This window comes from Chenopodium album, chromosome 25 (assembly GCF_948465745.1).
Source record: "Chenopodium album chromosome 25, dcCheAlbu1.1, whole genome shotgun sequence".
NCBI lineage: Eukaryota > Viridiplantae > Streptophyta > Magnoliopsida > Caryophyllales > Amaranthaceae > Chenopodium > Chenopodium album.
This window is the reverse complement of record NC_137858.1, coordinates 7,604,467-7,615,172: the sequence shown is the minus strand read 5'-3', so window position 1 is coordinate 7,615,172 and position 10,706 is coordinate 7,604,467. Positions and strand designations below refer to the sequence as shown.

The 10,706-nt window shown below is 36.0% G+C and overlaps 1 protein-coding gene across 1 annotated transcript; it reads left to right on the top strand.

The window, feature by feature from the left end:
- The first annotated feature begins 215 nt into the window (after positions 1 to 215).
- On the top strand, positions 216 to 9,291 carry LOC145614204 (transmembrane and coiled-coil domain-containing protein STS1-like). Its single transcript, XM_081669221.1, has 14 exons — positions 216 to 1,093; positions 2,758 to 3,228; positions 3,386 to 3,542; positions 3,661 to 3,813; positions 4,010 to 4,107; positions 4,296 to 4,387; positions 5,334 to 5,404; positions 5,504 to 5,639; positions 6,475 to 6,534; positions 6,658 to 6,743; positions 6,931 to 7,007; positions 7,450 to 7,520; positions 8,483 to 8,540; positions 8,634 to 9,291. The coding sequence occupies exons 1-14, from the start codon at positions 1,013 to 1,015 to the stop codon at positions 8,784 to 8,786; spliced, it is 1,764 nt and encodes a 587-aa protein (XP_081525347.1). The 5' UTR covers positions 216 to 1,012; the 3' UTR covers positions 8,787 to 9,291.
- The last annotated feature ends 1,415 nt before the right edge of the window (positions 9,292 to 10,706 follow it).

The window sequence follows — 10,706 nt, the reverse complement described above, 5'->3', positions numbered from 1 at the left end:
ACCACACGAAGGTCCTTCGGGACCGCCTCTATCATGACAAATTTCGAGGACATCGTCACACCAAAATTAGCAAGCCAATCCGCCGCTCGATTAGCTTCTCTAAAACAATGTGAAATTTTAACATCCCAATCTCTGCCATGAATAAGTGCCTTGCACTTACGAATCATATGAATATAGGGAGAGTGTGAAGGGGAATCCTCCACCAACATATTAGCAACGACCTCTGAGTCAAGGGATATATGCACCTTTCGATGACCACCTTCCCAAGCAACCATCAACCCTTTAAGCACCGCCGTAAGCTCAGCCTTCGTGCAAGAACATATACCACAGTTCATAGCAAAACACTCAAAGAGTTCTCCATTCGAGCCTCGAATTAAGCCCCCTGCTCCTGCCTTACCTGGGTTATTTTTTTGCGCATTGCCAATTTCGCCATCATTTCAAATAACAATACGTACTTACGCAGCATTGTATTTGTAATGCTTTGGCACAATCTCCCGCGCTTAAACTCAACTCGTGTCAAAAACCAACCCTTTACACAATTCCTCCTCACCAAACTGCAACGACAAATGGCGCAATTCCAACTCCCTCAAACCCTCCATAACTTCAAGCTTCTTCAATGGCGGTTTCATCAACTTCCTTCTCTCAGAATCTCGAACTTCGCTCAAATTTCCAACAATGGAGGTCTCAATTCTGGATTCTACTCAAAAATACGCAGCTTCTGCATTGTTCGCACTTGCCCTAAATCAATCTCAGCTTCATCAATGTCGTCTTACCTCTACTCTTCCTTCTCCCGACGATGAACCTATTGGTGCTGGAATGAGCGCCGACGCTACTTCCTCCGTCTCTGATCGTCCTTATCTTTGGATTCATGAGGATTCCGGCTTGCTTCTTCCTGTTTTCAAGTAATTCTCTCCCTAATTTTGGTAATTTGGCATTTTAGGGTTTTGATTGTGTTTTGTGATTGTTGTTGAATTTTTATTTGCTTTTTTTTTTTCCTGATTTTGGAAGGTTTATGAAGGTTGATGATAAGGCATGGGATGGTTTGAAGGAAACTGCTGGAACTTCCTCACAAATTAGTCATCATGTTGGTTCTGTATGTATCACTTCTTTTTTTTTATTTTTTTTTTCATAATTTTATTTATTTATATGCTATGATCAATAGATATTGAATGGACTAGCAGTCGAAATTCGAACTCGAAAAATGATGATGATGCTTTCTATTATGACATTTATTTTTGGCTGCTTATTAGCTCTTTAACTGTGAATTGTTCTGCATTTGTGAATTACAATATACATATATCGGCACTATTAATGCTGACATCATAATGCTAAGCTCGTCTATAATGTTTGGAAAAGTGATGGATCATGATGATGAGTGTAATGCGTTAAATGATTTGAGAAGTCGTGATGGTGTCCGTTTCGTAGAAACAATTTGGGTTTATGCATGAGCGATTTGGAAGTGACAACTTATGGAGTTGTAGTGTGTAAGGATCGAGAATTTGTACTTTGCTATTGAGAATAGTAATGGCAATGTACTGAGGGTGGTACATTGCTAGGCATTGATGAAGAGAGGTGCACCACTATATATACTGACACCGTCAAGGATATGTGGTGGTGACGAGGACTAGTGGAGATGCAGTAGTGTGTTGGGAATATATCATTTATGATTGTATTATAACAACCAACTGCACTAGTTGCTTGCAGCAATCACAAAAGTTGTACGAGATGATTTTTCCTTGGTATATTTTATTTGCAGGTGATATTGTTTCAGTTGATGAATTTAGAGCAGGAGTTAATGATGAGACAGAATTATGGAGACAAGAGTTATACATTGGAGGTGTGAGGCTGAGTCGAAGTATATTGAAATATTTGAAGTGCTAATTTGGTATGAAAGAAGGGTTCTGATCAGGATTTTGTGAACTTAGATTGGGAGAGAATTTCCTACCGTTAAGGCATGAATGTTTGAGTGAAGAGATATTGACCAAGTGGTTGCTAATTAACAAGAAAAGTGAAAGGATATTGTTGAAATTATTTTAAAAAAACTGGAAATTAACAATATAAGTGAAGCAGGACCCAACATAAAAGAGTGCTGACTGGAGTGAGTGTTATTATCTTTTTTGACACTACAGAATTCTCCATTAATTTGGGGGAGGGGGATTGGCATTAGGTACATAATGCTTCTCATCTTTCAGTTCCATACCGTACACGGTCCTTAAGGTAGTCATTTAAAAAAAAAAAAAAATTTGTCGGTCACACATTTACTTTGTGGAGCTAATTATTTTTAGGGTTTTTCTCATTGGTAATCCTATACAATTGCATATTCTCAATGGTAGCATTTTTTTTAAAAAAATCTACTAAACTGGAAAAAAAGTAGGGTTCTTCTGTTGCTGATTTAATTCCTGCTCTAAGCTCTTTAGCTGTAGTCATGAGTAAAAATTCCATATAACATCATTTTATACATGATCAGTGTATATATAGCTACTTTGCAAGAACTTCTATCATGACTTTTCAGCCTCTTTATTCCCCGTAAACCAGTAGAATGAATCATATACGGACATTGGGAACCACATTAAGTTCTTTTATTAATGTTCATATTAAATCATTGTTATTTAGATTAAGATGCTATATGATATGTGAAATTTTTATATCGAAGCTGAAAATGCCCCTTTGTTTTTGTGAGCTTCTCATTGAACATTTTTTAATTGAAGATAGCTTGATATTACTATAGTAGTCACTCGGTCTTCATGGTATAAACAGTTTTTAAAGTTACTTTGTGACGGAAGAGCCTTAACTTCAGAGCTTGCTGCTAAAGAACTTGCTCTGTCAAAGCTTGTTGATACCATGGTATCTAGCATGGAGGCACGTGATGCAACTTTTGTTGATTATGGTGAAAAGTTGGAAGATGAATCTTTATGCCGTGAAAGATACTCTGACTCTGCAGAATTTCTGTGTGAAGAAGCCACAGAGAGAGTGAATCTTCACAAATCTGTGAAAGAACAGCCAAAAGATACTTGTGAAAGCCATACTTATGAAAAACCTGTCAAAAATGCAGAATCACTTAGCTGCCCTCGCAAAGTGACTGTCTTGTATGAGCTTCTTTCTGCATGCCTACTTGGCACCAACAAAGAAAACAAAAATGCTTCTCAATCTGTAAAGGGATATGATTCTCGGCATCGTGTTGCTTTACGACTTTTAGCAACTTGGCTGGATGTCAAATGGATTAAAGTGGTTAGTTAACCTTTTTTTTTTTTTGTAATGTATCTAATTTGTTTTTTTAAGGAACTCTCAGGTGGATCATTAATTATTTAATTGTTAACACATATTGCAGTTTAGTTGCTATCTATTACTTTTGTTAAGTGCATAATATTGATTTTTTTTTTCATAGGAAGCATTGGAGATAATATTAGCTTGTTCATTGATGGACTTAATCAAAGGAGAAGTTGAAAAGAGAGATGATAGTGATCCTTGGGTCAAATGGAAGCAAGGTGGCATGATTGGTGGGGCTGCTTTGGCTGGAGGAGCAGTGTTAGCTGTATCTGGAGGTATATGTCTTGTGTCTGTAGAGTGTAGACTATAGTGGTTAAATCTATCATAAATCTCAAATAGTTGGACAGACTTGGAACCAGTTCTCTCTACTCAACTTCTCTTCTGATATTGCAGGAGTAGTTGCACCTGCAATCGCTCAGGGGCTCAGCACTGTGGCTCCAACATTGGGAAGTCTTTTGCCTGCCATTGGTGCAAGTGGGTTTGCTGCAGCTGCTACAGCTGTTGGATCTGTTGGTGGTTCGATTGCTATAGCTGCATCCTTTGGAGGTATGTTTTCGGTTTCTTCTCTCATATTTTCTTTTAACATAATTCCCTAGTCTTTGTTCTTTTATTTATTTATTATTATTTTTTTTTGAGAATTCCCTAGTCATTACAAGAATTCTGTTTGGTCGCACTTTTGTTTTATTAAATTAATTTTTTTAGGTTTTCTTCTTTATGTACTTTGCCGGTTTCAAAATTCCAGCGGCTGGAGCTGGACTTTGTGGTAGCAAGATGGCTACACGAATTGGAAATATTGAAGACTTTGACTTCATAGCAATTGGTGACAATCATAAGAAGGGGGTACATTCCTCTGAATTATTGCTTAAATATTACTCTGAATCCCCCTCTGGCATGTTAAGGATAACTGATAGCACATAGAAACAACTGAGGGATTTTTTTTTTTGAAAACAGGGAATTTATCAGTATTATCATAAGTTTTGTAATTTTTTCTGCTGAATTTAAAATATTAATATAGTTTTAATCTGCAGCATCTTGCAGTTGGAATAATGGTATCTGGACTTGTTTATGAAGAAGTAGACTTTGTAAGACCTTGGGAAAGTCAAAACATTAACTTGGAGAGGTAAAAATTTTCTGTAAGTGTTTACTTGAAAGATTTGAATAGTGTTAAGCTTGATGGCTAGATGCAATTGAGATCCAAGCCATGCAACACAATATGTCAATATGTACCCTTTTTTGGCATTATAATTGCCTTAACCTCTGCATTTGATTGTATACTGCATTCACATCAATAGCCTATCTCATTTGGTCTTATAATTATTTATTTTTTAAAAAAAGTCTGTATATGATGTACTGTATGTAGGCTTTTTATTTTTTAACCTTATCTTACTACAAGCAGGATCCAGATATTTTCTATGTATTGACTATATGCCTCTTTGTAGTTTTATTTTAAAAGAGTGTGGCTTATGGCTTCTTTGAGTGATTTACTGCATGGCAATTGGCAAGCACTTAGTGCTAAATTCGCTAAAAGATACTAACTGCATGGCTGACATAATATCCATACATTGACAAAGCACCTTGGATAACAACAAACAACCTTACTAAGCTAATTCTTTTGGCATGAAGAATGTTTGGGAGAATTTTACCCCTTTGCATGCCCCCTTTTTTCAACAGTACTTCTCTTATGTATTTAATTAGCAACATGTTTCTCTTTGCGAAGGAAAAAAAATTGTGATGCTTTAGGGTAGTGTTTATAAGTTGCAGACTGTTTGAGGTATCCTATGAAGTGCTAGGCTAGTAGAGAGCTTCATTGTGCTACCCTTTTACGGCCAATCCAAGTTGTCAGCACAGCTTATATTCCTTGAAAGTCTTCCTTCTGTATTATTGGAGCTTTGTCCATTTCACATTGTTGTTACTGATGTACCTAGTCTCAGGAGTTTTCAAACATCTACATATTTACATTTGATGTTTTATTGATGGTTTGTTTTGATGGTGAATATACTATGTGTCGCCACAAAGCTTCTCCTTTGTGTATTAGTTGTGTGAAATTCCTTGCATGGCTTTTACAGTTATGCATTACACTGGGAATTCAACAATTTGGCTGCACTTGCTACTGCAGTGCAGGACTTAATTGCTTCAGGTAATTTTTCTTACGCTTTTTTTCCCTTAAGCAGTGTTTTTAAAACTTCAACCGGTGGCCTGCTTGCTCTGACTAATTTCTTCCATTGCCATCTCACAGAAATTACTTCAAATTTGATGAGTTTGGGTGTCATGATGACTGTTATAGGCACAGTTATGTCAGCCCTTACTATTCCAGCATCACTTATTGCTGCAAGTGATATTATTGACAGCAAGTGGGCAGTTGCATTAGACAGGTTGTTCTCATCAGTATTATGTTTTGCTGAAGTGTGCAGTGCGCTTCTCTGCAAGTCTGTATTAGTATGCTATTAAATTTTCCATAGGACCTTGATCATTGTCTCTAGCAACCCATGTTAGCTACTTCTGTACTGGTATCTAGCTTGCATTAGCTAATGCAGTTTGTTATGGACTTATGGGGTTGTTTCAATTCCTGAAGGACTAGCTAATTTTGTCAAGGGTTATTTTTTAATCTCATGCGTTGAGCTTTTTGCATGTCTGAAACTGTGAAGCCTGTAATCTGCTCCATTTTCCTGTTACATATAGAGGCTTGGTTAAGAGGCATGATTTCGTAGCCTTTAGTTAATCAATTAAGCCTCTCTTGACTTAAATAGCCAAGTTTTGGACACCCTCACTTCTGAAAACATAGATCCTTTTTCTGATTTGGTCCTGCCTTTGAGATTCTTCATCGGTTTTTAAATTTTTGCAAAGACATTGTTTTCATGCTGATGGAGATGATTGCATTGAACAAACTTTTTCTGTTGGGCAGCCTTGTTAATCCATAAACTTTTCTGTCTTAATTTAACTCAGATTTCAAAATTTTCCATCAGCTATAGATCATTCGATGCTTTCCCAATCAAAGATTTTTGGAACCATCCTTTTGCAACTACTGGATAATTGCATTTCCCTAACCTCCTATCCAGCTCTAGGTAGCAACTTTATGGGAAGGATTGGGATGATAGTGATGGTTGCTTATTACGGATATATTTTTTTACCCATCATTTTATTGGGGGTTTATTTTGAGCAGGATGCTAGAAAGTTCTATTGAGATTCATTTTTTGAATATTTCCACAGATCAGACAAAGCTGGTAAGCTGCTTGCTGAGGTGCTTATTGAAGGACATCATGGAAATAGGTAGGAAGACCTATTTCCATATGTTGAGTCAACTTTTCATATCTATTCTTATATCCCATCTTTATCATATGCTTTGACCAGTGGGTATAAACTTTCTTAAAGATTACTTATGTGTGTCTGCAGGCCAATTACACTAATAGGATTCTCAGTTGGGGCTCGTGCGGTTTTCAAGTGCCTCCAGTATCTAGGTGAAACAGAAGGAGATCATGGTAAGTCCGATGTAAGTTTGTTGTTAACTTAGATTCTAGTTGTTGGCATTGTACTGCATGCTTTATGTAGCTTTTCTTTCCATTTCCTTTTCCGACGGGGAGGCAGGACAGTAGGAGAGTTGGTATAACTCGAGATTCGTTTGAATTTAGGCTTAAGCAGTAACAATGAAATGTTTGATCATGCCAGATGGGCTCGTGGAGAGGGTTGTTCTTCTCGGTGCACCAATTTCACTGAAAGATGAGAATTGGATACTTGCTAGAAAGGTACTCTCGGAATCTTCTCTAAGCAACGTTTATTCCTTTGTTCTTACTTGAAGAGAAATAATTGTTTAGTCAAAACATGTCGAGAGAAATGTTAGGATTATCCTTCCATGTTTCCTGAATTTCTCTTTTGCAAGAAAGGTACTTTCTGAATTTTCTCTAAGCTACGTTCATTCCTTTGTTCTTACTTGAAGAGAACTAATCATTTAGTCAAAACATGTTGAGAGAGATGTTAGGAATGTCCTTCCATGTTTCCTGAATCTCTCTCTCTCTCCCCTACATTATTATCATTATTCTCTTTAGGACAGGAGATATTGATCCTGACAACTACATGGAAAATTTGTGTTTTTTGAATTTTTACAATCTTTTCCTGCTAAATAATTACGCTTCTTAAATGTGTCGTCCACTATTGAAATTATGCATGTACTTTGCTTTCAACTTGCAGATGGTATCTGGGAGATTTATTAATGTGTATTCAACAAATGATTGGACTCTTGGAGTAGCTTTCCGTTCCAAGTATGTAGACACATAAAGTATAATTTTCTGTCATGATTGGTTCATTATTTAAGTTTCTGAAATTGATAGAAATGAGCTCAACAAGTAAGAGATTATAATGTGAAGGCACTTATTTGCTGATTATCCAAATTCCTTGGTCAACTGCCAGTCAAGTTGTTTGGACATGGCAAAATTGTCATCTGATCTCAAGAGAGCAGCTGACAGCGTGAAATGGAACTTTTTAGATATCATGAATCATAGATCAAATATAGGCCCAACATAAGCTCTTTTAATTCTGAAAGTCCACGTATGCAAAATTGATTCTTTAGAATTTAGAATTTAGAATTACCCAATTTGGACTTCCATATCAGTTCAATTAAGAAGCTTTGCATTTTGTGCAGTTCAGGTTTCCACTAGGATATTGTTTTTCTACTTTGCTTGGAATTGGCTGTCTTGTTTTTTCAAAAAAAAAAAAAAAAAGTTTATGTATGAGCAATAGTGACATACGATCCTTATTTTGGCCATCTCTAAAAGGCAGGGTAACATTTGACTACTGGCAACTAGATGTTGAGGGACTACTGCTATTTTTTTTAGTCTTCCAATATTCATGATTTCTTGGTGTAGCACTTAAGTTATTTTACTCCATTGCTAGAGTTTTGGTTTCTCTAGGCTTCCTAAGTCATGAATGCAGGTGCGACCAACCAGTGGTCGTGATGCTCGAGTCTTCCATAATATTCTCATGAATACATACAAGTGGCTTTTTGTTGGAAGATCATAGAGAAATATGTAATTTTCCTAAAAGAAATAAGGGCCAGACTAAGCAACAGTTTTGCTTTATGCTCTATATATAATCATGCAAGGTTTATAAGTTGTTTGATTCTCTATGTTATTGGAGTATCTGGTGCATGCAATCTATGCTGACAGTATATGGTAGTGCAAATTCTTGTGTTTCTTACAATGGTCTCAACAATTTTTATGTGCAGTCTAATTTCTCAAGGGTTAGCTGGAATTCAACCCGTGGATGGACCTGGGATCGAAAATGTTAGTATTTGATATTCATCTCTCTTTTCTCCAGCTGCTAGTTTTCAACTCTTCACTCACTAACTGAAGTATTCAACACCTGACATCTGCCAGGTCGATGTGACGCATATCATTGAAGGCCATGCATCATATGTAGATATGACTGATCATATTGTGAAACAGCTTGAGCTAGACATATACTATCCTGTTTGGAAAGATGGAAAAGTTGAACCATCATCTCCAAGGAAAACATCCACTAAACCTTAGTTCATGCTTGTCTAACTTCTTGGCGTCTTGCTAGGAACTCAAAGGGGTTCTTGATTGTTGGACTGTGGTCACCTTTCATTACACTAGCTTGCTGTGCTACTTGAGTTTTGCATATCCATTGCTTTTCTCAGTTATGGAACCATTTACGGTAATAAATCCGGAAGAGTTCATACTTGCATGTCCATTACTCCTATACTGATCTTTGATATGAGCACAGCCTTTGTATAGAGCTGTTAGTAGTTACGGCGCAATGAATATGGTCTTGTTTAGTGTTGAACCCACCGTGTTAATGACTGTTAAATCTTCCGAAGGTCTATATAATACACCCTCCGTTTTTAAATACTTGCTCCACTTTCCATTTGCGGCCATTTTTAAATACTTGCTCCACTTTTCTTATTTAGAAAGCTTTTACAATATTATATTACTTTCTCTCACCTAGTGGACCCGACATATATTTTCTTTCCTCCAATTCTCTCCACTACTTTTGCTTTATACAATTTTTTACTCTTCCACCAACCCCACTATCTCCATATTTTATTACTTTCTCCAATTTTTCCTAAAACTCCGCATATGGAGTAATGGAGAAGTATTTAAAAACGGAGGGAGTATATAGTTTGTATAAAAATCCCCGTTTTGGTGCACGTCCCATATTACTGACGTGCTCTGTTGCTGTACAAACGTGGGATGTGCACGAGACGGTCAATCAACATTTGCGCTGTGTGATTTCTTTTCCAATACATGCATTACTGAATTGCACGTGTCCTTGTGTCCGAAATCAAATCTTCAACTAAATTATATTTGCTTTTTGTAGAGTTTCCTAATGCTATTTTTAATATTTCAATGTACCAGCTTTGACTGTGCAAGATTCACGTACAGTTTTTTACTTTTATTGTTGGTGTTTTATACTTCTATTTTCTTTTAATTGTAACGTTTTGACTTTTATGTTTGTAAATATATAGTTTCAATATTTTATATATCTAAAGATTTGATGAGTATTTAGCCTTTCTATAACAATATATGACTATACGAAAACTATTAATGGAGGTCCAAGTAATATATACGAATAGTTAAAATGAGACTTTCATTAGTTTGAAACGGAGTGGCATTAGAGATATAATTTTAATGGACTCATTGACTTAATACAAAATCAGGAGTTTTGGATTATTATGGACAAAAATCAAAATGAATGTACATACTCAATAGTAACTACAATTGGGTCATTATTATTCGAAAAATCTAGAATTTCTTCAAAAAAAATTTAAAAAATACGTAGTAATCTAGATTATTAACGTCTTGTCAGAATAAGACATCAGAAATTATTGATCTAGCGCCTCGTGAATCTTGTGATTGTCTCAACTCTACCCAGATAATGAGCAGAGCTTGCCACATCTCCACATTCTCCAATTATATAAGTATTACGAACTACTCCATAATTAATATAGTGATTAGCCATTAATCAAAAAATAATGATGAGGTTATTTAAAGTCTCACTGTTTAATCCAACTATATTTGTAATATTTACCCTTGTGATCTTTCAAGAATTACCGTGTTCTACCGTGTGTGGTTACACTTACACTATGCATGATTTCCCTCCTCATTTCGTTTTTGGGGCCGGGTCTTCTGCACATCAGGTAATTTTATTTTTACTCAAGAATTGTACTTCGTATGATGTTACACTCTTGGTCTAATTTTACATTTTTACTTGTTTCATATTATCATTTATTAGTGGCGAAAAAAATACCCGTTTTGTAATAATCTGAACCTGAAATAACTCTTAACTTGATCAAATTTATAAATTTAACACCTGACATAACTTACTACTCACCTGAATTATAGTGACCATTTTAGTGACCCACGATCCGATTTTATCAACTTGATAAATCAACTTTAATTGACTCGCATTGATATTGACTAGGATTT

Bases quoted from the DNA above. Each gene is read 5' to 3' on its own strand.
- LOC145614204 (XM_081669221.1), top strand. From the start codon at position 1,013: ATGAAGGTTGATGATAAGGCATGGGATGGTTTGAAGGAAACTGCTGGA. The intron at 3,814-4,009 runs GTATGTTTTCGG...TCAAAATTCCAG, and splicing joins TATAGCTGCATCCTTTGGAG to CGGCTGGAGCTGGACTTTGT. The intron at 4,388-5,333 runs GTAAAAATTTTC...TGGCTTTTACAG, and splicing joins CAAAACATTAACTTGGAGAG to TTATGCATTACACTGGGAAT.